Source organism: Petaurus breviceps, unplaced genomic scaffold, assembly GCF_028583685.1.
Source record: "Petaurus breviceps papuanus isolate PSGF00001 unplaced genomic scaffold, PetGlider_PUasm1.0 350, whole genome shotgun sequence".
Classification (NCBI taxonomy): domain Eukaryota; kingdom Metazoa; phylum Chordata; class Mammalia; order Diprotodontia; family Petauridae; genus Petaurus; species Petaurus breviceps.
The window spans coordinates 790,815-817,495 of NW_027186199.1; the positions used below are offsets into that span (position 1 = coordinate 790,815).

Genomic DNA, 26,681 nt, shown 5'->3' on the forward strand with positions numbered 1-26,681 from the left:
CAAAACACATTCTTCCTCCTTCCAGTCCCTCTTGACCCCCTGGTGACCCAGCTCAAAACTACACTATCTTCTTCTCTCAAATCCCTTGCCCCTTTATCCTAGTAAAGATCTTATACTGCCAAAGCCCAGCCTTGAATTGCCCCAATCTTCCTCTGCCTTCATTCATATGTACACATTTCTGAACAAAGCTAGAGAAAATCATGAAACTACTTTACTGAGTCTACTACAAGTTTATGTTACACAACCTCAACGAGGCCCCCTGCTATGATCTATTATGTTGAGTTGTTTCAGTCATGTCTGACTCTCCATGACCCCATTTGGGGTTTTCTTACACAAAGATACTGAAGTGGTTTGCCATTTCCTTCTCCAGCTCATTTTACAGATGAGAAAACTGAGACAACCGGAGTTAAATGATTTGCCCAGGGTCACACAGCTCCTAAGTGTCTGAGGACACATTTGAACTCAAGGCCTCCTGACTCCAGGGGTGACACTCTATCCACTGCACCACCTAGTTGCCCAATCCTTCTATACCTCCCTAACCTATTTCCTATTTCACTTTCCTCCCTCCCCAAACTTCCTACAGCTCTCCTGCACCCCCCCTCCCCCGCCTCTGAACTAAGAAGCTAGGATCAAATTTCACTAAACATACCCAAGTCATCCTAGGAGAGGTCCCTCTTTGCCCGTTCCTCATCTCACATCATTCATCCTCTGCCATTCTCTCCTCCTCCACCTCTGTTTCACATGATGAGGTGGCCCTTTTCCTCTCCACATGCACAAGCGGTTCCATCCTATGCCATCTTCTCTAAAAGATGGTGTCCTCTATCATACTTGCTCTTCTCTACTGCCTACAAACATGTCCATGTCTCCCCCATCCTTAAAAAATCTCTCACTTGATCCATCCAACTTTATATCATCCTATAACTTGCTTCCCTTTTGTGGCTAAAGCCTTATAATGAAGGCCTCTTCCTCTTTTCCTCTTCTTTTCTCTTGACTTCATGGTCCTAAAGTGCCCAGAGGGAGAGAGCCCTACTTCAGCTGCAATGCCTCTGCTCCCTCTCTCCTCTAGCCTGACTTCAAACTTCATCATCTGACTGCAACTGCTCTCTCCAAAGTTACTAATGATCTCTCAATTGCCAAATTTAATGGTCTTTCCTCAGTACTCATACTTCTTGACCTCTTTGAAACTTATGGCACTGTTTCCCAATTTCCTTTGAATATAATTCCTTAATCTTCTATTTAGGTTTCTGTGACACTTCTCTCTCCTGAGGCTCTTCCTGTTTGTCTGACTGTCTCTTCTCTCTCTCCTTTGTTAGATCTTAAAGCAGGTCATATCTGCTAACAGTGGGGGTCCCCCCAAGGTTCTGTTCTGGGCCCTCTTTTCTCATCCCTCTATACTATTTCATTTGGTGATCTCATCAGCGCCTATGTTTTCAATTATCATCTCTGTGCAGAGGACCCCCCAGATCGACTTGTCCATTTAAACTTTCTCCCAATCGCCAGTCTTGTACCTACAATTATCCTTTAGGTATCACAAACTGGATGTCTTGTAGACATCTATTTTAAACTCGACAGATCAAAAATGGAACTCATTTTCTTTCCCCTCTTCCCGTGTTTCTTATTACTGCTGAGCACTATCAGCCTCCTGGTAACCCCAGCTCAATACCAAGGTCTCATTCTTGACTCCTCACTCTTTTCTCAGCCTCTAACCCTAACCCTAAAATGCATGTGCTTCCAATTCTAACCCTAACCCTAAAGTCTTGTCAATTCTACCTTTGTAACATCTCTTGAATATGCCCCTTTCTTTCCTCTGACACTGTCACATCTCTGGAACAGGCCCTCATCCCACACATCTCTCCCCATTTCAATCCATGCAACTTGTCATACTGATTTTCCTAAAACACAGGTCTAACCCTCTCACCTCACTCTTCAATAAACTCAAGTGGTTCCCTCTGTCACTCCAGGATCAAATATAAAACTCTCTGTTTGGCTTTCATAACCTTTCCAGTCTTCTAAAACCTAATTTTCCCTCCTCTACTTCCCTCCAGTGACATTTGACCTCCTTGTGTTTCCTTCCATGCAACACACAGCACTTCTCTACTCTAAGTGTTTTCTCTGGCTGTGCCTCATGCCTGGAACAGTCTTCTCCTCATCCCCCTCTCCAGGCTTCCTTGGCTTTCTTCACATCTTAGCCAACGTCCCACCTTCTGCAAGAAGCCTTTCCCTGGTTCTCCTTAACTTCAGTGCCTTTCTTCTAGGATTATGCCCCATTTCCCTTGAATATATCTTGTGTTTGCATGTCCACTACACTGTGAGCTCCTTAAGAGCAGGGACTGGGCTTTTTGGGCCTTTCTTTGTATCCCCAATGCTTAGCACAGTGCACGGTATGGTGAGCACTTAATAAATTCTACCTGACTGACTAATGTAATGGAATATGATTATGCCATAAAAATAATGAAACATGGGGAGATGTATATGAACTGATACAAACTGAAGAAAGCAGAGCCAAGGGAATAAAATATAAAAACTATAATAATGTAAATTAAAACTATTTTAAAAGGCAGATAAACAGATTAATTATAATGACTAATTTTGGTCCCAAGAGAACCAATGACAAAAACAGCAAGAATGAATAAAACCTTACCACCACACCCCACACCACCCCCTGAAACCATGTGCTTACACAGAGCCTAGAACATAGTAGATGCTTAATAACTACTGACTGATTTTTATTTATTTATTTTTTTAAGCAATTGGGGTTAAGTGACTTGCCCAGGAGTCACATTGCTAGGTAGTCTGAGGCTGGATTGGAACTCAGGTCCTCTGGACTCCAGGGCCAGTGTTCTATCCACTGTACCACCTAGCTGCCCTGCCTGAATGATTTTTTAAAATAAAGTTTCCCTTTCCTCATCAGCTGATTTCTGTTTTAGAAAGTGAGAACATGAGATCAAAGCTATCTATTAGCTGAACTCTCTGAAATACATTTTCCTGAAGCCTATAGCACAAACTAGACAGTGATGGTCCCAAGGATTCCTGAAGGAGGCAGGATGGAGGTAGAAAGTGCTGAGATTGGAGCATTGATCAGGGAATGGTCAGACCTTCACCTGGTGACCCAGGGCAAGTCCCATCTGCTCTCTGCACTTCCATTTCCTCATTTGTAAAATGAAAGGGTTGGACCAGGGTACCCCGAGCGAGGTCTCTTCTAGATCTATGGTTCTAAGGTATTTATTGTGTGCTTTAATATCTGCAAAGTAATTTACCTAAGTTATCTTTTTTGAGGCTCACAACAGCTCTGGAGGGCAGGTAATAGTTGGAGAGAGGAACTCCCATAGAGTAATCAGCATTAATGGACCCAGGAGTTAACTGCGCTCTTGATCCCACAAGGCTGTCTCCTAGGTTGGAAATGTCCACCAGATTTAATGTTTGGCTATTTATGCTCAGCATAAACAGCAGAAATGGCAGCCAGAAGCACAGACTTCAACACACCTAGAGAATCCCCTCTTCAGGCTGTCATGTGAAAAAAATGGCCATTTCTTTTTTAAGTTGTTTTTTATTTTTAAGTAATATGTAATTAAAAAAATAATCTGTCTCTTTCACTACAACCTCCTTCCTTAAAGCAAATAAATGAACCTTTCCTTAATATAGTAAGTAGAATTTATCTAAATCTAAGAGCAAACAAACTGGAGAAAAAAGTAGAGATCTTTCCAATAAGGTCAGGTGTAAGCAAGAATGCCTATTATTACTTAGCAGAGTATTAAAAGTATTAGCTATAGTAATGATACAAGAAAAAGAAAATGAGATAATAAGCATAGGCAAAGAGAAAACAAAATTTTTATTTTTTGAAGATGAAGTGATGGTATACTTAGAGAACCCTAGAAAGTCAACTAAAAATTAACTGAAATGATGAATAACTTCTTCAAAGTTGTAGAATATAATAGAAACCAATAGAAATCATCAGCATACCTGCATATAACCAATGAAAGCTAAGAGCAAGGCTAGAAGACATTCTATTCAGAAGTTTATGAAACACTTTGGCCTGTATCTACACTCAGCAACTACATGAATTTAATTATAAAATACTCTTTGCAGAAATAAAGACAGACGTAAATAACTGGAGAAACATTAACTGCTCATGGGTAGGTTGGAACCAATATAATAATAACAATAAACTATTTAAATTAATTTAATTATTCAGTGCCTTGCCAGATTTACAAGATTATTTTATAGGGCTGGAAAAAAATTAATAAAATTCATCTAGAGGAATAAAAGGTCAAGAATCTCAAGCATAATTATGAAAAAAAGTAAGAAGGAAAGGGGTCTCTCTCAGTACTATACTATAAAGTATACTATACTCAAACTATACTATAAAGCCCTAATCATTAAAACAATCTGGTACTGACTTAAGAAGAAAGGTCAATTAGTGGAACAAGTAACTAGGTCTATAATATACAGAAGTGAATAAACACAGTAGCACTGTGTGTGATAAACCTAAAGATCCCAGTTATTGTGGGAAGGATTTCACTATTTGATAAGAACTGCTGAGAAAACTGGATAGCAATACAGCAGACTCAGATTTAGAGCAACACATCACCCCATATATCAAGATAAACTCCAAGTAGATATATGACCTAGATATAAAAATTACATCATAAACAAACTGGAGGAGCAAATAAGAAATTGCCCTTCAGATCTAGGAAGAAGCAAAGAATTCATGACTAAACAAATGATAGGCTCACACGAGGTAAAATGAACTGACCCCAAAGCCAGTTCTCACTCTTATTATACCAAATTTTCTTTTTAGGTTAATAAGTGAACAGATTTAATTATTTTACTTTGTCTCAGTTAATTTGCACACCTTTGTATGTGTGTGAGTGTGTGTTTATATATATATATATAGATAGATAGATAGATATAGATATAGATATAGATATATACACACACTCTACAGATTGCTTCTCTCCATTAGAATATAAGTTCCTTGAGCACAGGGAACTGTTTCCCTTTTGCCTTTGTATTCCAATCCCTTTGCTCAGGGTTGGTACGTTGCTTGTTGATTGATTTCTTTCCCACTCCCTTCTGTTTCTAGGTCTCAGAGCTCATATTAACAAATGCAATACCACTCCACTGCCCAGTTAATCTATCCTGTTCCTTTTGATTGAGGTATACCCTTTTTAGAACCATTACACTCAAGAGTCCCACCCTACCACGTCTCAGTGAGGTCTGTGAGGTCAAATTTACCTTCCTGAATCTCTAACTCTTTCTTACTTTCCATGATTTGTACATTTGTTTATAGCTATCTGAGGCTGGGTTGTGTTTTTTTTTTAATTGCTGGATCTCTTTATATTTTATCTCTTATGAAGTGCTAATCTTTTCTTCTTCATATATTGTACCTGTTCTATTGCCAGGCCTGGCATATCTATACAGGCTGTTTTCTCCTTCCCTATCCCTTTTCACTACAAAGTATGTAGATTTGTAATATTCTATGAAGATATGTTTTTAATCACCCCTTGAAATTTTATTCTTTCACCAGCCAACAGTCCATCATTGCTTTATTTCTAAGCTGTGGTTAAGAAATACAAAAGCCACTTTCAGATATAGCTTCTTAGCTAGCTGGTCATTTCCCAGATCCACCTCTTCTGAATCACTTAGCTTCAAAAGACAAAAGACCTTAAGGTCTTTGTTTTGTTTTGTTTAGTAAGATGTCATAAACTTCAGCCATAATTTCTAGTTTTCAGGAGTTCCCTATGTGTCCATATCCATTTCCCTTTCCTTCCTCAGCAGAATTTTCACCAGAACTTCAATGATGAATTTATATACACTCTTCTCTGTGGGAACCAGTACAGCTGGTACTCATAACACTCTGGGGTGAAAGTTCATATCTCCACAAAGTGGTGGTGATACTGGAATAGATGGGCTGACCCTACCCCCTCACCCCCAAATCCAGTTATGTCTGTCTCCCTAGCAAACATTCCTTAGCTCTGGGATGGACAGATAGGTGAGCTAAGGCTGGTATCTGCCATATGCATCTGAGAAGCCTGGGTCAGACAGAAAGCAGGTTCTCCTTAGCATGGCCCTTCAAGTATGCAACTGAAGAGCAGGTACCCAGGGACTATATTGGGCACTAACACTAACATTGAAATTCTCAGCAGCTCATGCCTCATACATTCAAAGCTGCCCACCTCTTATCCTCTGCTTTGTCAGGTTGCATCGATAACCCCAGGTTCCTGGTTAGCTCCTTTGGGTATTTTCCCTAGCTAGGAATGCCCTCCCTTCTGAATGTTCTACTTATTCCAACCCTATCCATCATCCATGGCACAACTCAAGACCTCCTCCACCATGAGGGTCTCTTTACTTGTTCCAGTCCATGATGTTTGACTCCTCTCCTCTACTCTCTTACAGTTGAGCACTTAACCATATATTACATGTCCTATATAGTTATTTTAGAATGTTTCAAGTATGTCCTTGGAACAAAGATATTCCAACCAGATTGGAAGCTTTCTGAGAGAAAGGACAAGGTCTATTCCTCCTTTCTACCTTTAACAGTACTGCTACAGCTGAACCCATAGCTAGGTCCATAAGAAAAGTCAAATGAAAGCCTGATTTAGTGACTATCTAAGGGGGCCAGGGAACTGTGGGAACTCCCTTGGTCACCCAATGCAATGAGACAGACCTAAATACTAGTTACCTTGGATAGCCTTAGCCCCACCATGGGCTTGAACCATCTCCATACTATATATCCCACGGACCAGGGCTGTCTCCTCTTTTACTCCACTGTGTAGTTTTCCAACTTCTAACTATCTCATCAGGGCCAGCAATACATAACAAGCCCTCCCTTTCTTTGGTTCTTCAAACTATCTCACGCTATCTCCCCCTCCTTTTTCCAGCTACTGCCTGTAACTCCAGATAACTGTACCCTTCCTTCTCCATCACAAATCATGGGCAGGGCCAGAACGAGAAAGGTATCAAGGCCAATAAAAATATAACTTCAGGACCCCTTGTGCATCTGTGAAGAAGTCTTATACATCTGGACTCTCACTGTTTCCAGGATTCAGCAGAGCTAAGTGGAACCTAAGGGACAATGGAACTCAGGCCATTAGGAACAATGACCTACAGTTCAGGTTCCCTGAGGTGATGAACCCTTTGGCCTCAGCTCCAGATATTACCCTGCCCCCAACCCCACCTCACCATCCAGCCTCTCTCCATTGCAATGAAAAGGGAAGGGACCATAATTGAAAAAATCACTCACACTCTCACCTCATCAGCCATTCAGAGGGAAAGAGGCAGGAAGCGGCTTCCTTCCCCCATTCACTCTGGTAAAAGCCAAAGGGCTATTTTAAACCCTTCAAGGATGCAGTGGGAGCCAGCCACCCTCACTCTCAGCCAGAGCTGGATTCTGGGTCCCTGCCAATAACAGGCCTTCCCCAATTCCCTCCCTTTCTCCCTTACACTTCAGCCAAACACTAAACAAAAACAGGGCTAAGGCTGAGCAGTGGCAGCAACAGCAGCCATAGAGAAATTTAAAAGGTGGTTTATAAGGAGGAAAGAGGGAGGGCTTGTTATGTATTGCTGGCCCTGATCTTAGAGTGTTAAGGATCTGCTTACAGGTCAAAGGCAGGCACTGCCTGTCCTCCCTCCCTCCCAGTGAGGAGTGCAGAGGAGAGGGGAGGGGATGGAAGTGGAGAGGCTTTGAGTCACTCCATTCTTGAAGGTGGTATGTCAGGCAGGGGAAAAGAAGCATTGGCTAGCTCATTAGACTGCCATGTTTAGAGTAAGCTAGGAGATGGACTGACAGAAATCCTTCTCCATTAAGGCCTTAAGGAGGAATGGAAGTCACCAATAGCATTTAAGCCTCAGAATCACAGAACCGCAGAGTTGGAAGGGACAGGAGGGGGCCACCTAGTCCAACCTGGACATAAGAATCCTCTCTATATCCTCCCCACAAGAAGCCATTCAGTCTTTGCCTGAAGATCCCAAGGTAGAGGGAACTCATGATTCTTGAGGAAGTTCACTCTATTTTTTAATAACTCAATTATTAGGAAGCATTTCCTTATTCAAATCTGAATTTAACTTTCTGCAAATCCTCTGAGGTACGTGCCCTGCCCCACCTCCCTCCACTCTCCTTTCCAAAGTTGAATATGGCAGGGAGATTGGCAGACAGAAGCCAAACTGGCCCTTCTCCCACAAAGGACATCAGTAAGAACTCCTACCTACACGCACAGAGAACCCACCAGCAGGCAGGAGGCCACAGTGATCTTTCCAGGGTACCAATAACAAAGGGATACTCCATGGGCTCCAAGGATTACTGGGAGGAGCAGCTTAACTTCTAGAGTTGATGAGCCTCAACACATAACATGGTCTATCCAAGGCAGTCCTAGGCTAGGTCCTTACCTCTAGGTTCTGGCTTTAATCCCAGCACATACCACAGAAAGCAAAGCAGAAGGTAAGTGCTTCACCTAGCACAACAAAAGTCAATTCTTTTTACCTTACTCCATCCTGGGTCCTGTTCTGTGATTTTTGGGCAAAGCTCAACTCAGCTAGTGGGAAGAACAGGGACAATTAGTGAGGGAACATGACCTTCAAGTTCAGCCTGCATGACGTTGAAAGGATGAACTCTTAGGGGTTCCCAGAAATACCAAGGAAAGGTTCTGGGTCCAGCCCAAATTCCCATCATGTTTGTGGTGACTGCCCCAGGGCTCTGTCAGGAGTAACAAACCTAAAGAAACCTTTTCTACTCAAATTTCAAATTTGCATGAGATGACTAATACAAGTCAAACATTGTTTATATAATAAATATTATATATACCTATAAATTCTTCAGCCATTCCAAGTTTTAAAAGAAGAATACGACCCCTCCTTCCCCCACTGTATCTTTTCAGCAAAGGAAAAAAATTTTTTTTCATTTTACCATCAATCAATCAACATGCATTCAATAAGCGGGCCCTGGGGATACAAATACAAACACAAAGCATCAAACAGCCACTGAAAGTTCCCCTAACAGAGGAAATATAAACAGGCTTTCCAGACCAAACTAGCAGAAGCCATGCACTATCCCTCAGCACCAGGGCTGTGGAATGGCCAGACCCAGTGAGTGGAGGTAGGAGGGCGGCCGCATCCTCACCTCTGCAAAGTAGGCGGTGGTGGTGATCCTCTGGATCTCGTACACGCTGCTGAGCACAGGGATAAGCGTCTTCACAATCAGCGGAAGCTTGGGACCTGAATGCTTGGCCATGGCTCTGCAGAGATAGATGCCAGGCACATGAATGTCTGGGCAGACAGGCAGGAAGGCAGATGGAGACAACTACCACCATGGTGTCTGGCCCTGACCTGGGATCGTCCTGACTCATCTGGATGCTAGGGTTCTGGGGTGTGGCTGGCTTTGCCCTGAAGCGCTCTCCTCCCCAGTTGAGACACCTACAGCCCAAAGGTAGTATGTGTGTAAGGCTAGCTTTATCATCCCCATGCTCTACCCACAAGAGCACTTTCAGCTCTAACAAGTCCTGGGGCCTCCCTAGGAAGAAAACACTTTAGGCAGGCAAAGAGGTGCAATTAATGCCAAACTGTAGGTTGCTGTACTTCAGGCTGTCACCGAGAATGGGCAGCAAGGTATGAGACATGGGGCTCAGCAGAGAGTGGCAATCCCTGAGACAGGAGGGGCGGGCTCAGCTTTAAGTTCCCTGACAACTGGAGGGTTTCCTCACACCCTACAAGGCTGTATTCATGCCAACTCCAGGCCTGAAGGAGACAGAGCAGTGGACATCGCAGAACTAGGATGAACTGGCTTTCTCAGATTCCTCTAGAGGACAGGGTCACAGAATCTTAAAATCTCAGAGCTGGAAGGGAACCAGGCTGTCTGGTTCAGTACTTACTTAAATATTCCTGACAAGTAGTCATCTAACCTTTGCTTGAAAACCTTGAATGATATAGTTCACTTTGGGAGAGCATTCTGTTATTTCTCCTTATGCTGAGCTATAATATTCTTTTTCTTTCTTCTACCTCCTTCCCTCCCTTCTCTTTCCCTATGTCTCTCATTCTCTCTCTCCCCTCCTCTCTTTTTCCCTATCTCTGTCTCTCTCCTCTCTCTCCCTCCAATTTCTGCCTTCTGTTTGTGGTCCTGATTAACCGGGGGGGGGGGTGGGAATAAGAGTGATGAGTGTAAGTGACAAAAGAGAGAGGGTGGCAGCCCTACAAAGAAATGTAGCCATCATGTTCTTCACCTAGACCCTTCCAAACTAAACAGACTCTGTTTACAGCATCAAAGTATTTCAGAGTTGGAAGGGGGCTTGGGGAACAATAAGTCCCTCTATAATATATTCAATCTGTTCCTACTTGAAGACTTTAAATGAGGAGTGTGACCTACTGAGGTGTCCCATTCCACTTCCCCCCCAAGTTCTGATAGGTACCGTGTTTCCCCGATAATAAGACCTATCCCAAAAATAAGCCCTCCCCTTACTGTGTAAGATTCCTCTAAAATAAGCCCTCCCCCGAAAATAAGGCCTATTGAGATTGCTACTGTAGTGAAGGTGATCCCCTGTGCTACACGCTACATTACGGTACCCTCTGTATGCACCGTCCCCCCCCCCAGGTGAAACGCACGCCACGCTCCGAGCTGCATCCAATCAGAGCTGCAGCAGTGAGCGCGTCATCCTGTTCTTCCCCAGTGATTTGCTTGCTGGTGCCATTGAGAGCAGTGCCACGGAGGAGAGCTGAGGCAGGACAACATAAGCCCTCCCCTGAAAATAAGCCCTCTGGTGTTTTTCTTTCCAAAAAAAATAATAAGTGTCTTATTATCGGGGAAACACGGTAGCAAGTTTCCCCTTATATCAAGTCTGAATTTGTCTTTTGGCACCTTCCACTCCTTAGAAACCCTGTGGAGCCAAACTGGACAATTCTAATCTCTCTTCCACAGTGGCAACTCTTTAAATAATTGAAGAAAGCTATAACATAAACTTCCTAAGCATAGGCTGGGAAAGGCAGTTAGAAGTCTGCCTAAGAAAGACAGTGGGGTTTTAGTGGACTGAAAATCAATGAGCCAGCAGCATAATGTGGCAGCCAAAACAGCTAACATGACTTTGGGCTGCATGAAGAGAGGCCTAACTCCCAGTAAGGTCATAATCTACCCTCATTAGATCATGTATAAAGTATTAAGTGCTTAGCTTTCTATTTTAAGGAGGACATTGATAAACTGGATGGTGTCTAGACAAAGGCAACCAATATAGTGAGACCATAGTACCTAGAGCTGGAAGAGACCTCTGAGTCCAATTCCCACATTTTACTTAGGTCCAGAGAGGTTAACTGACTTGGCCCAAGGACATACAAGTAATAAAGGTTGGAGGCAGGATTTTAACCTGCACCCTCCAACTCTAGAGCTAGTGCTCTTTCTCTACTGTACCACACCTGGGGTATTATGGGGTATATCAAGGGACCTTGAGTCCATGCCATATGAGAACTAGTGAAATGAACTGGGGGTGTTTAATCTGGAGAAGAGAAGATTCAGGGGAGGGGCAATATAACAGCTGTCAGATTTGTTTGCTTTGGCATGAGAGAACCAGGAACAACAGGTAGAAACTGCAGAAACCAATTTAGGATTGACATCAGGAAAACCTTCTGACCAAGCACAGCTATTCAGAAGCAAAATCCATTACCTTCACAAAGCAGCGGGTTCTCTCTCATCTGAAGTCATTAGAGACCGAATGTGTGTCCATTTGTCAGGCTGGGTAGGGGTTGGACTAGAGCACTGCTGAGGGCCCTGACATTTCCGCCTCCCCCACTGCCCAGAATCCTCTTATCCAGGCTAAGCTTCCCTAGACCCTCTAACTGATGTTTATATGGCATGAGCTCAACCATTCTGGGTGCCCTCTTCTGGATGTTCTCCAACTCAGTGTCCTTTCTAAAATGTGGCTCCTAAACTGCCTTTCTTAATGCAATCTCAGGTTACACTAACTTTGCCTCCAGATTTATTTCAGGTATTCTATGTAGACACACTTCTTCCATTTGTAGTTGGTTTCAAAAATTGACTTCACAAGTAGAACTTTACATTTACTCTATTACATTTCATCTGATTTGATTTGGCCCAATATTCTGATTTGTTAAGGTATTTCTGAATCCTGAATTTGTCACTCAGTGCATTTGTTATCCCTCCCAGCTTTACATTATCTGCAAACTTGATAATGATTATAATCTATGCATTTATCCAAGTTTCCAATGAAGATGTTAAGCAAAATAGGGCGAAGCACAGATCCCTGCAGAACTCAACTAGAAACTTCCTTCCAAGATGGCATCAAATTATTACTGACTGGGGCGGCCAGGTAGCACAGCAAGTAAGAGCACCGGCTCCAGTGTTGAGAAGAACTGGAGATCGAATCCCGGGCTCAGACACTTAGCACCCACCCAGAAACACCTGGCCGTGTAACCTTGAGCAAGTTACTTAACCCCAATTGCTTAGGGGCGGCCAGGTGGCTCAGCGAGTAAGAGCACCAGCTCCAGTGTTGGGACGACCTGGAGATCGAATCCCGGGCTCAGACACTCAGCACCACACCCAGAAATAACTGGCCATGTAACCTTGAGCAAGTTACTTAACCCTGATTGCTTAAAAAAAAAAAATTATTACTGACTAAACTTTGGATCTGGCCAGTCAACCAGATGCAAATCCATCTTATTTGATTAGTATCTAGCCTACATTTTTTCCATATTGATTGAATTAGACTTTTAGTTTAGTCAAATGTTCAATATTCTACAACATTTTCCTGATCTACCAGTTTAACCCTGTCAAAAGAAGAAATAAGGTTACTGGCATAACCTGTCCTTGATGAAGCCATTAGCTATGTGCGCTTACCAAGTCTTTTTTCTAGATGTCTACTAACCACCTCCTCCCCTTTATGATACATTTTAGTTTTTTCTAGTCCTCAAGTACTAGTTTTGTCCTGTTCTTTATGATCTTTTAAAAAAGACTCAATATTATCTGTCAGTTTTTCTGGTATCTGAGGATGTAGCTTATTTATATCAGGGAACTTAAGCTCAATAAATGCAACTAGATGTTCTCTTATTAGTTCCTTACTTACTTTAGGTATAACTCCAAATCCCTATTAGCCATATTCTTTCAGTCCTGTTCTGTTAGTTGAAGGATCATTAAGTAAAATAAGAAGGAAGGAGCTCTATCTACACTCTCTTTTCATTCATTATCATCATCACCTATTTACACCAAACTGAGGTCCTATTCCTTCCTTTTACTCCTTATTCTCACTCTTAACGTCATCTATGCTTTGCCACTCCTGAAAACATTCTCACAGGATCATTTCACACTCTTATATTCATTCTGCTGTCAACCAATTAATTAACAAGCATTTATTAAGTACCTCCCATGTGCCAGACAGGCACCGAGAATGCAAAAGCAAAAGTCAAACAGTGCTTGCCCTTACAAGTACTCCATTCTATTGGGAATGACAGCAAGCACACAAACAAGTACAGTGCATACGGAGCTAACCTTAAGGCAACAAGAGCTAGGGTCAAGCCCTGGCTCAAACATATGATGGCTATGTGACCGTGGGCCCATTTCTTAACCTTTAATTGTCCTCATAAATTCTCCAAGAGGCCAAGTTATAGAGAAGGCATTGATCCACTCTGATCGAGTGAGCGCCTCACTCTGAGTTCTCTATATTAATGAAATCATAGGGTCAGTTAAAACAAATTGTAGAGTAAGAGGAGTCATTAGTAGCTGAGGAGATCAAGAAGAAGAAAGGAATAAATCCCAAGCATGGAGGATAGTGTGTACAAAGAAGGGAGATAAAACAAATGTAAAGAATGGGTGAAGGAAGATACCTTAATAAGCATTTATTCAGTGTGTACTGTATACTAGGTACTGTGCTAAGAACTTCATTACCTTATTTGATCCTCACAATAATGCTGCAAGGAAGGTGTTGTTTCCCCCATTTTGTAGTTGAGGAAACTGAGGCAAACAGAGGTTAAGTGACTTTGCCTAGTTCATTCAGCTAGTAAGTGTCTAAAGGCTGGATCTGAATTTAGGTTTTCCCAACTCTAGGCCCAGTGCCACCTAGCTACCTCTGTAAATACTGAAAATGCTTATGGCCTTGAGGAAAAGCAAAAAAGCTGGTTTGGTTTTACCTGAGGATGTCTGAAGAGGAATAATATGTGAAACCTAGAAAGATAGGTTAGAATCAGATTGCAAAGGGCTTTAATTGTCAAACTGAGGAATCTGTATTCGATTCCACAGGTAAGAGAGAACTTCCTGAGCAGGTGAATATTCTACCTTGTCTATGTTATCTTTTAAAAACTTAAGTTGGTTAGTAAATTGGTAAATTTGTGGCATTAGACACGTTTAGTTTGTGATACCAATGGGACATCAAGTTAGAGATGTCTACAGAAGAGTAGAAGAATTTGGGCCTGGAGTCCAGGCGAGATTGGGACTGGATATATAGATCTTGGAATCATTAGGAGAAGAGCACTTCAGAGACATTTGGATAACTGAAATTTCCTATCACTACTACAGCTCAATTCTACACTTATGACCTATTTCTTGAACTGCTCTTTACTATTTTTGTCAGGGTGATCTATAGTATGTACTGATAAAATTTTAATTTTTCTATTTCTATTTCCACCCACGTTTACCAAAATGCTCTCTACTATGCTCTTCCCTTTCTGGATTTCCTCACAGAAATTCTCTAAATCTATCTTCTAAATAGAGCCCTTTCTTTTATTATCCCCTTTTATCTATCCTGTTTCTTTTGAATAAGGTATAACCTTCCTTAGATGTATTATAATCATAAGTCTCATCCTACCGAATCTCATTATTTATGAGGTCAAATCGCCTCTGTGTTAAGATCTCTAGTTTATTTATAAACACTTTGTACGTTTCTCTATTTGAGACCTGTGGTTTTGTCATGGGTTCCTCTCTTGAATTTTGTTTCCTTTGGATTTCCAGGTGTCTACTGCTATCCTTCTCCACATGACACTCTAGGTACTCTCTAGAGTGTTCTGTCTAGTAGATCTATGTAGACAGTTTTTTCTCTTTTTGCCTTCCTTTTCGGAGTAAGCCCCTTGATTAGATTTATAAATATACTCTTACCATATCTAATTAGGAGCTTACCATTTCTTGATTTTAAGCTGGGGTCCAGAAATCCAAACTTTTAATCCAATTAAAAGACACTATCATCTTAAAGATGACTCACTTACCTAATGTGTTTCTTTCATGGACCCTTTGCCTTTGTTCAGCAAAGTGAAGCAAATACCACCAGTGATCCTAAGGCTTTCATTTCTCGCCCAAGTCAAAGCAATCTTTAGCAGTTCCTTTGGGTGATAGCACTTATTAATCACCAGAAGCAGAAAGTAGTTACCTGTTTGATTAAGTATTGAGAGACTTTTTTTCATATCTTTGGTATCCATCATAAAAAGACAGAAGACCTTAATACTGTAATGACCATGCAGACAAACAGCTCTCTCAGAATCCATCATCGAGGCATCAGACAACCATGACTACTATACCTCTCCTCTTCCTCTTCGCCTCACTAAGTGACTTCACACTTTACAGGACCTAAAGATATACACTGCCATTCTTTGAAGGACAAGCAGTTACTTCCTCCTCAGAGTATCTGGCACTATCCTTCAGATAGTCTCAAATTTATTTCTTAATTCCAAGTGTCCTAAAATTTTTTTTTTCCATTACTCCTCTGTATGACTTTCTTCTACCCTCCAACTTCCTGATAAAGGCCAGGTTTCACCTTTACTTGTTCAGATCTTTTTGTCTTAGGATCAGTCACTTCATGTGTAGCAAAGACTCAGGGCTCATTCTCACAACTCACATGTGAACTAACAAGTTGGGTCCCCAGACTGTGGTTATATCCCCTTCCTTAGGGTGCTAGGAAATAGCCCAGGGGAGATGGGAAAATGTTTTTCTTTAAAGGGCTGTTGGCTCAAGTCCCCATTCTGGTATGCTTCCCACCAAGATTATCAGCTGAAAACTAATTTAGTCAGTTGAATTTAAGTAGCTCTTAGAGAAAGGTGTTTACTAATTACAGTAAAGAAATAAAACAAGTGTTTATTAAGTACCTACTATGTGCCAGATACTACACAAAACACTTTATAAATATTATCTCATTTGATCCTCACAACAACCCCAGGAAGTAGGTCTTCCTGATTTCAGGCCTGGCATTCTATCCAACCGTGCCACCTAGTTCATAACAAAACAGCTTCCCCTTCCCGAGTCTATGCCACATTCTCCCACAAAGTCATACAGAGTCCAATGGAGGGTGAGCTCAAGCTTGGAGGGTATGTGTGGCAATGAAGTAACTCACACCTCCTAGTTGCTGTAAGTCCTTTTTGTCCTAGGGATATGCTCAAAAAGTTGCTCTTAAGCATGACATCTATTAGCAATACAATGCAGACACCCATGTCAGCTGATTCCAAGATTTCACCAGGACTCCAAAGGGAAGAGAGAGGGAACAGGAGACCTAGGCTGAGGCCAGGGCCAAGGGATCTCCTTCACCCATCCTCTCTCCTCAACCCACTAAGCAGTCTTACCTTAGGGGTTTTACTGGAATGCTATATCCAACTCTAATCTCTACAATGACCCAGGTTCTCAACTAGCTTGATATTTTATAGACAATTCTTAGGGTATGACCAAATTTTCTCAATCAATCTGAATGTAATTTCTGGGCAACATCACTCCATTTCTAAGGACTTCTTGCACTGAGTCCAAAGCCTCTCTCTGACTACTAGATTGAAACTAAAGCCTATGACTGAGATTGAGACTTGTTTTTACTTCATTAAAGTATCAGGACATCTTATGATCTACTTTAAGTAGGGTAGAATGATCTGATTGATTTGTTCAAACAACACCTGACCCTTAACCATGAAATATTTTTTTAGAAATACATTTTTCCCGAATTTTTTTTAGTTTTTGTATCACCTACATTTTCCAATATATTCCCACCTCCTCCCTTATACCAAGGAAGAAAAAAAGCAGTTCAGCAAAACTAACCAATATGTAGAAAAATTCTGATATTATATATAGCATTCTATACCCAAAGTCCACCTATGCAAAGAAATGAGGGAAGGACTCTTCTCTTTGGAACTAAGTTTGGTCAGTATAATTTTACAAGGTTTACTTTCAATGGTTTTGCTGGGGCTGTCTTTTCCATTCACACTATGGTAGATGTGGTGTCTATGGTGTTTTCCCCTGGTTCTGCTTCTTCTCTTTGAATCAGTTCATATGTTTTTTTCCCATGCTTCTCTGCCATCACCCTATTCATCATTCTCTCATGGCACTGTGATACTCCATGTCCTTTGCCACAACTTTTTAAGCCCCTTCCCAACTGATGGGCACCTTTGTTTCCAGTTCTTTGCTACTACAAAAAGTGCTAATACAAACACTGCCTAAGATGCTTTTCAGTCCTCTTTCTAACCTTGGTTGCCATGCTGGGTATTTCCTATGGCTTGTCAACATTCTTACTAAAAACCTCAACATCCAGCTATTGGATGCACTGATGAATCTCAGGATGGCCCTTGTTTATGTTTTGGTTTTTTGGCTGCTATGCCATGCTATTGGCTCATATTTAACCTCAAGTTCTCTAAAACCCCCGGGTCTTTTTCTTTTCTTTTTCAAAATAAATTTTGATTGTTATCTTTTGTTTTTATATCGCCTTAACTTCTTGTGTCCCTTCTCCTTACCCCTTCCAGAGATTTGTTCCTTAAAAGAATTTTTCAAAGAAGAAAAAAAAAATCTGCAAAATCCATCAGTATATTGAAAAAAACCTGAAAATATATGTAATGTTCCACATCTGAGGACATGCTACCTCTGCAAAGGAGTGGGGACAGGAATCTTCTTATATCTCTTCTTTCTGGCTTAGCACAGTGCTTGGTACACAGTAGGTATTTAATAAACGTTTATGGAGTATGATGGTCTTTGGGAACAAAATTGTCCCTTGCAATTTGACAACATTAGTTTTTTATTATTTGGTGTTGATTCTGTCTGTTTACATCGTTGTAGCATTGTGGATAACGTTTTCTTTAGTTTCCTTCACTTTCCCTCAGTTCATGCAAGTCTTTCCCTGATTCTTTGCATTCATTATTCATTTGTTATTTCTGAAAGTATGATAATATGCAATTACATTCATATACCACAGTTTGTTTAACAATTCCCCAACTGATGGACATCTACTTTGTTTCCATTTCTTTGTTACTTCAAAAAAAAGTGCTACTATAAATATTTTGGGATTTTTCTTCTTTTATCAATGACCTCCTTGGGGTACATGCTAATAGTGAAATCTGAGTCAAGAGGTATGGACATTTTTATCCACTTTATTCTAAACTGCTTTTCAAAATAGCTGAACTAACTCACAACTCCAACAATGCACTGATGCACCTATGTTTTCACAACCCCTCCCATGTTGACTATTCCCATCTCTTGTCCTATTTGCTCATTTGCTGGGTATGAAGTGAAATTTCACAGTTGTTTTGATTTGCATTTCGCTTATTATTAGGGATTTGGAATATTTTTTTTCATACACTTGCTAATAGTTAGCAATTCTTTTGAGGACAATTTGTTCCTATCTTTGAGCACTTACCATAGGTCCTTTCTGTATGAACTACTGCCTGCCCTGCTTCCTCCATCCCATACATGTACAATTATTTTAATTTTGTTTTTTAAAATTCATGTGTAAGAGTTTACATTTACATATGTTAAGTTTTATCTCATTAGGTCCTGCTTATTGTTTTAGTCTAAAGAGACTTTTACTTACATGTCTCTTGAAGCTGGCATTCAATATGCCAGCTATCCTTTATAGCTCTGCACCATCCACAAATCTGATAAGCATGTCTTCAGAGTAATTAATAAAAGCACTGACTAGATTAGGGTCATTAGGGCCCTTTAGCTCACCAGAACCTCCCTTCTCCATTAGAAACCTCTCTTTAGGGACAGCCAGGTGGCTCAGCGAGTAAGAGCACCGGCTCCAGTGTCGGGATGACCTGGGGATCAAATCTGGGCTCAGATACTTAGCACTACACCCAGAAATAACTGGCCGTGTAACCTTGAGCAAGTTACTTAACCCCGATTGCTTTAAAAAAAAAAAAAGAAACCTCTCTTTAAGGTTCGCCTTCAGGGTCAGTGACCTTTGTTGGGTACCTGGGTGAGAAATGTCACTCTCTCTTGACTCAGCCATGAAAAATCAGAAGGTAGCTTTGATGGGAATGAAGAACAGGAGAAGGAGGATGGGGAGGCAGTGAAGAAAGAGATAAAAGAGAGGGGGGAAAGAAAGTGGGAGGTAGGGAGGGGAAATAGGGGAGACAGAGACTGAGTGTATATGTGTTTATGTTACTTGTGGGAAGCAGAGCAGCCTGTCTCTATGCTGTTGGATCTGGGATTCTGAGGCCTTTCTCCAAAGACTTCTAAGACTTCTGAGACCTCTGACCTTAATAATATGTGTGAATTTCAATTTGTATACTGATGTTCCCTCAAATACCTTTGCTTCCAAGTTGATTAACCTCTTCAACTCCTAAAATACCTCACACATGGGGACAGGCATATGTTTAGATCATGTCATCACCTACAAATGCTTCACTTCCATGCCCTATAATTCTGAAAACCCTCCATCTGACCATAACTTCTGTCTTTCCAACTCTCCCTATGCCTTATTCCTCCAAACTCTAGTTATTCTATTACTCCACGCTCTTCCAGGCTATCATCCCTGCTCTGGTATTACCTTCTTTCCTTCAAAATATCTTATCCTTCCACTTCGTTATTCTCTTTACCTATGAATGCCTTGTCTCTTGATCCTATCACCATGCATCCCTTTCTAAAGCTCAATGCTGGATTATGCTCATAATCCATTTTCTTTTCTCCTTCTTCTGTAGTGAAGGAGGAACTCATTCAACTAACTATGCTGACTGGGTCTACTACAAATTGATTACACACTTTCAACTGAGCCCTCGCTATTGCACACTAATTCTTTTGCCTTTCCTTAACTGATACTCTATTACTCTCCACAGCTGATGTTCCAAACCTTTTCTCAAACCACCTATGCTACCACCTTCTTCACCTCAGGACAAAATTTTATCTCAAATTTTTCTGGAAAAAAATGAAGCTATCTTGAGCTCCCTCTCCTCTCCAATTCCATACTTCAAATCACCTGTTGCTTCTACTTTCTCACTGCCCACTCATTTTCAACCCTTTGCAATCTCATTTTCATCCCTGTCCCTGGACTGAAACTTCATCTCAAGGTCATCAATGACTTAACCTCTACACCCAAACAATTACTTCATCTGGTGTAGTCTATCTCTCATATTCAATATCTCTTGCATCTGATTCCTATTCTCTTCTCACACCAAGACCACTCTTATCTAGATCCTTATCAGCTCTCACCTAACTATAGAAAAAGCCTCCTAATTAATCTCTAGGAATCTAGTGTTTCTTTTCTCCACAATCTATACATACAACATAGTCCATATAGCTGCTAATTTGATATTCTTAAGTCATATGTCTGACTATGTAACTTCCCCACACAAGAAGCTCCAGTGTTTCCCTCTTGCTTCTAGGATGAAATGCCAACACTGCCCTTCACACCCCGAAGGCAGCCCATTACTGCCCCTCATGTAGTCTACTTCAATCAAACTGGCCTCCTTACTGCTCCCTGGACGGCCTCTGCACAGGCTGGCTCTCATAGGGTGCACACTTCTTCCTCACCTCTACTTTTTGGAACCCCAAGCTTCTTTCAAGGTATGGGCAAGTGTCACCTCCTTCAAGAGGATGTTTCTCCCATTGTTAGTCCTCTACTCATACCCTCAGAAATTACTTGGTATTTACTTTGCATATGGCCAGTATGTACTTATCTGTGAACATACTGTGGTTTTCCAGGATAATCAATCAATCAACAAGAAATTTATTAGTTGCCTACTATGTGACAGGCACTGTCTTGGAGAGACAAGATAAAAGTACAGAACAAAACATATGTAATGTATACACACACACACACACACACACATATACAGGCAGCTGGGTGGCAAAGTTGATAAGAGTGCTGGGCTTAAAGTCAGGAATACTTCTTCCTGAGTTCAAATCTGGTCTCAGACACTTCCTAGCTGTGACCCTGGGTGAGTAATTTAACCCTGCTTGCCTCAGTTTCCTCAACTGTAAAATAAGCTGGAGAAGGAAATGGAAAACTATTCCAATATCTTTGCCAAGAAAACCCCAAATAGGGTTGCAAAAAGTCAGACACAACTGAAAAAATGACGAAAAACAACATACATATGTGACATATAAATAGCATAAATATAAAGTGAATAAAAATTAGTATATGCAAAATTAAATACAAAGTAGTTTGAGAGCAAGGGAACTAGCAATTGGGGAGATAAAGGGGTTTGGGGAACAGCAAATGCCAAGTCATGTAAATGGGAAGTACAGATGACTAATTTGGCTAGATTGTAGAGTACAGGATGAGTAGAGATATCCAATGAGACTAGAAAGATAGTTGAGAACAAGTGGTGAAGGGCTTCAAAAGCTATAGAGTGGAACTTCTGTTTTATCCCAGAGGCAACAGGAAGCCACTGGAGTTGACTGAGTAAATGATTTCTATTGTCATATTTGTGCTTAAGGATAATTCCTTTAATAACAATGTGTAGGAAGGGCTACAGCTCTAATTCTAAGCAAGGAAAACATTGAAATTGTTGTGACAATATAGACAAGAGGTTGATGAGAGGTAGCTAGTTGTGGAAGAAAGGGTCTGATATGAGAAATGTCATGAAAGTAGGACTATCAACTTTTTGGCAACAGATGGAGCATGTGAGAGTAAGGGAGAGGACTCAAGGTTATATAATGCTATGGTTACAAACTCAAGAGACTAGAAAAATGGTAGTATCTCCTAGGGAAATTTGGGGAAAGTGAAAGTTCAGTTTTGGACATGCTGAGTTTGAGATGTCTTTGGGGCATCTAGTCTGAAATCTCCAATATACAATTAGTGATTTAGGAATGAATTTCTAAAGAGTATGGGGGCTGGATATATAGATCTGTTGGTCATCTAACAGACACATAATTGGTCTCCCTGCCTTGTCTCAGCATGGGAGCTGATTAAGTTACTGAGAGAGAAAGCAGAGGGGACTAGGACAAAACCTTGGGAAATATCCACAGTTAAGGACATGCAACATGGATGATGAGCCAACAAAGGAGACTGAGGAGTGGTTGTTTAGTCAGGTAGGAAGAGAACCAGGAGAGTCACAAAAACCTAGAGAGGAGGTAGTGTCCAATAGGAATGACTGGTGAACAATGTTAAATGTAGCAGAAAGGTCAAGAAGGGTAAGCACCAAGAAGAGGCCACCTGATTTGCCAAGTAGGATGTCACTGATGACTCTGGAGAAAGCAGTTTCAGTGGCGTGATGAGGCTGAAAGCCAGATAGCACTGGGTTGAAGAGTCGGAGGAAGAAGAGCAGAAGTAGAGGCAATAAATGTCGACAGCTTTCTCAAGGAGTTTGGCTGAGAGGGAGGAGAGATACAGGACAAAGGTAACCTTCTTCAGGTCAGAGGCTGTCTCATTTGTGTATCTGTACTCCCAGCCCTGAGCACAGGGCATGATACATAAGTTCTCAGTAAGTACTTGCTGTGGTTGCAACAGTAGCCTGGGCCCACTGGCCCCTACGTTGCCAGAGGTAGGGGAAGTCATCTCTTCTGGGCTTACTTTCTTCTATTTTGTTTCTGACTTGTCCCTTGTTTTCTCTTTCGTTAGCTGCTAATTCTGACCTCCAAAGAGAGTATATTTAGACCATCAGAACTGCCCTTCTATGTGAGTTCCATGGCTAACCACCAAAGTTATCTCTGAAGGAATGAAGAGTCAGTATTCATACAAGAGCCATGATCCTGCCAGATTTTCTCTAAATTCATTCATCTATTACAGGAAATTCTAAACGTGGGTGATGGAGTAGTCTGCTTTTTTGGGAGTCACAAAGAAAGGGATGTGTAAGAGTCAAGAGAACCCTAAGGTCAGGTAAGATTAGACAAGGGGAACTAGAGAGAGCTTTTAGTGTTTCTATAACCCCATGAAAATCTAATGCAGGTAATGGGAGTAAAGAGGTGGGAGAAATCTCTTCTATCACCATTGCCAGTTCTACCTGGAACATGCCTCACACAACTATATTTTGTCTAGTACCCTGACAGAGAAATGGAACTATTCACCACCTAGGAAGGACTCAAAGCCCTGCTGTGAAAACCATTTGAACTGTAAAGCTCAGAAATGGGTGCTGCCAATCATCTAGTCAAGTACAAAAAGGGAGGTCTTTTAGATTACCTGTTATAAGGAACTGCTTAGGTTGAACTAGATGACTTCTGAAATGTCCTTAAGTTTTTATGATTCTAGGTATGTGACCAGAGATCAGATGGGAGGGCCTGGGGTAGGGGGAGGTTATCATTGGCCAAGATAGGAGCCCAGTGAGACAATAGGCATAAAACCACCTTCTCCCCTCTGGGCCCCCTTACCTGGCAAGAAGAGTAACTCCTTCTTCATGGCCTTCAGATGTCTTCATCAGCTCCCAGCCGCCATCTAGGCCCATGCATGTGATGACCTCCCCACTTCCTCCACGGAACAGCATGGCCTGCAGTGTCTCCACAGCACAACTAGATAGAAACAGGATTTGTCTACTTGTCTTGTCCGAAGGACAGCCTTCTCTCTACCCTGTGGGGTTTTAGAAGCATCTTTCTTTCCTCTCCTTGGTTATCAGAGCCCAGCAAGCAGGACAGAACCTAAGGCCTCAATGAGCTATTGGAGGGATGTGCCTGGAGGTACACAGAGGTTTCTATTTGTACCTAAGGCTATCTTGACAAACAGCTTGTTGAGTCAGACTGTACACCTGTGGCTAGAAGTCACCCATGACAGCACAGAGCTAGCACCATGTGGAACATATGTATTACACTGTCAAACTTAAATAAATAGGACTCATGGATTAATTTTCTTTTATTGGCTGAAGAAAGATTGTATCTGAAGCTGTATGTACTTGCCTCTATACCTGCTCAAGGAGTCAGGCAAACCCGAGGATGACCTCCCCCAAATCACTGCAAATTAAGAGAATACTGGGTTTGCTCCTGATATTCAGCCACCCTAAACATGCACGTGGGTCCACACTCATACATTCACTCACTCTTCTGTACATACATCATGTGGTCCACTATGAAGAAGTACACTGGTGTTCCTAGAGCAATCAGCCCAGTGCCATAAGTATTTTTTTCCCTTCCTTCTAGGGATGATCAGATTAGACTACTAAGTAACAGAATACAAATTCAAGAGGATCTATCACATGAATGAGAAAGTCAGTTGCTCTGTACCTAGTCAGTTAAAGTCCAATTCTGCCAATCCTTCAAAACTGTATGTGTGTGTATGTAGGGGGAGGAGAGATGTTAGGGGATAAACAATCACATCAAGATCTCACACTTAGAATAATAATGAAAGCAGACATTTATATAGCATTTTATAGTTGGGGTTGTTAGGTAGGACAGTGGATAGAGTGCCAAGAACAGAGTCAGGAAGACAGAGTTCAAATCTGGCCTCAGACACTTATTAGGCATGTGACCCTGGGCAAGTCACTTAACCCTGTTTGCCTCAGTTTCCTCAATGTAAAATATAACTGCAAAATGAATTGGAGAAAGAAATGGCAAACCATTTCAGTATCTTTCTTAAGAAAACCCCAATACTTCTAGGTCTTTATCCCAAAGAGATCATAAAAACAGGAAAAGGGCCCACATGTACAAAAATATTTATAGCAGCTCTTTTTGTGGTGACCAAGAACTAGAAATAATGACTGAACATATTATGGCATATGAATGTAATGGAATACTATTGTCCATAAGAAATGATGAGCAGGCTGACTTCGGAAAAACTTGGAAAGACTTATATTAACTGATGCTGAGTGAAGTGAGCAGAACCAGGAGAACATTTTACATAGTAACAGCAACATGGTGTAATGATTAACTTTGATAAACTTACTTCTGCCTAGCAATGCAAGGATCTAAGACAATTTCAAATGACTCATGATGGAAAATGCTATATACATCCAGAAAAAGAATCATGAAATCTAAATGCTGATTGAAGCATACTATTTGCTCCTTTTTTTGCTTCTTCTTTCTCATGGTTTCTCCCATTGGTTCTTTTTATTTTGAGGGGGGAAGACAAGGCAACTGGGGTTAAGTGACTTGCCCAAGACCACACTGCTAGTAAGTGTCAAGTGTCTGAGGCTGGATTTGAACTGAGGTCCTCCTGACCCCAGGGCAGGTCCTCTATTCACTTTGCCACCTAACTGTTCCCTTCTGCTGGTTCTAATTCTTCTTTACAACATGACTAATGTGAAAATATGTTCAATAGGTATGTATATGTACAGCCTATGTCAGACTCCACACCATCTTGGGATAGAGAGATAGGGAGAAAATTTGGAACTCAAAAATCTTTTTTTTTTTTTTTGAGGGGGGAGGTAGGGCACTTGGGGTTAAGTGACTTGCCCAAGGTCACACGGCTAGTTTTTTTATGTTGTGTCTGAGGCCGGATTTGAACTTAGGTACTCCTGACTCCAGGGCCGGTGCTCTATTCACAGCACCATCTAGCTGCCCCAGGAACTCAAAATCTTATGGAAATGAATGGTGAAAATTAAAACTAAAAATCAATAAATTAAAACAAACAAACCTCAAATGGGGTTGTGAAGTCAGACACAACTAAAATGACTGAACAACAACAAAGTTTGCAAAGCACTTTTATACGCCTTATTTTATTTGATCCTCAAAATAAAACTATGAGGTACAACAGATATTATTATCTTCAACTTATAGATGACGGAACTGAGGCTCAGAGGGGTTAAATGACCTACTCATGGTCATCTAGCAAGGGAGGGATTGAATTCAGATCTCTCCTAACTCTAAACCCAACACATTCCCTGCTACACTATATGACCTCTCTCAAAGGTCACCTAGGCCAAAATATATTCACACAGAAATCCCCCATCCAACAATTCTGAGAGATAGTTATCCAGCTTCTTCTGGATACCCCTAAAGCAGTTCATTTCACTTTAGGACAACTAAAGTTGTTGAAAAAGTTTTCTTTTTGTTAAGCTGAAATTATTTACCTCCCTACAATTTCCATATTTATGTTTGTTTCTTAAATTACCTCTTAGTCACTTCATCTGAAAGAATAAAGATTTCAGGAAGAAAAAGGATCAATATTAGCACAAAACTAAAGCCACACAAGCTTTACAAAAAGGAGTTTGGAGAGAAGATATTCACAATCAATTTACAACCCAGCCACAATTTAGCCCAGGAAAGCATGTCCATACATAGCTCTTATATGAGTCATATGTGAGGCAAGAGGAAAGTTTAGGGCCATATGAGCTCCCAGGGTCAATTCTCCACTATCTGTAGGTGTGATTCTTCACTCTCCTATCAAGAAGGACAATGAATACAGGGTGCTAGGGAACATCCAAGCTGGGCAAGAAATGTTTCCTCAAGACAAGTAGGAAGGTACAGCTGAAAGTGGAAAGCCCTGAACAGACAAGGATCAATCTCAGTCATACAAAGACGGAGTCTAGTGCAAAGTCCTTATGTTTCACCCTGGGAAACTGAAGCACATAGAGGCTAATCATACAAATTGTAAGGGGAGAGAAAGAAAAGGGGAGAGGGAAAAGGAGAGGGAGAAGGAGAGGGAGAGGGAGAGGGAGAG

General features: G+C 41.3%; 1 protein-coding gene across 9 annotated transcripts in view; it reads right to left on the reverse strand.

Annotated features, from left to right (window-relative positions):
• The window catches only part of MROH1 (maestro heat like repeat family member 1), a 183,653-nt gene that overhangs the window by 6,859 nt on the left and 150,113 nt on the right, over nt 1-26,681 (reverse strand). For 8 of the 9 annotated variants that reach the window (XM_069097030.1, XM_069097031.1, XM_069097028.1 and 5 more), the window contains 2 exons: nt 23,465-23,602; nt 9,116-9,230 (listed from right to left, as the gene is read on the reverse strand). In XM_069097030.1, the coding sequence (XP_068953131.1) occupies nt 9,116-9,230; nt 23,465-23,602 (253 nt within the window). The remainder of the gene's footprint in view (nt 1-9,115; nt 9,231-23,464; nt 23,603-26,681) is intronic. The other variant, XM_069097029.1, reaches the window with a different exon arrangement.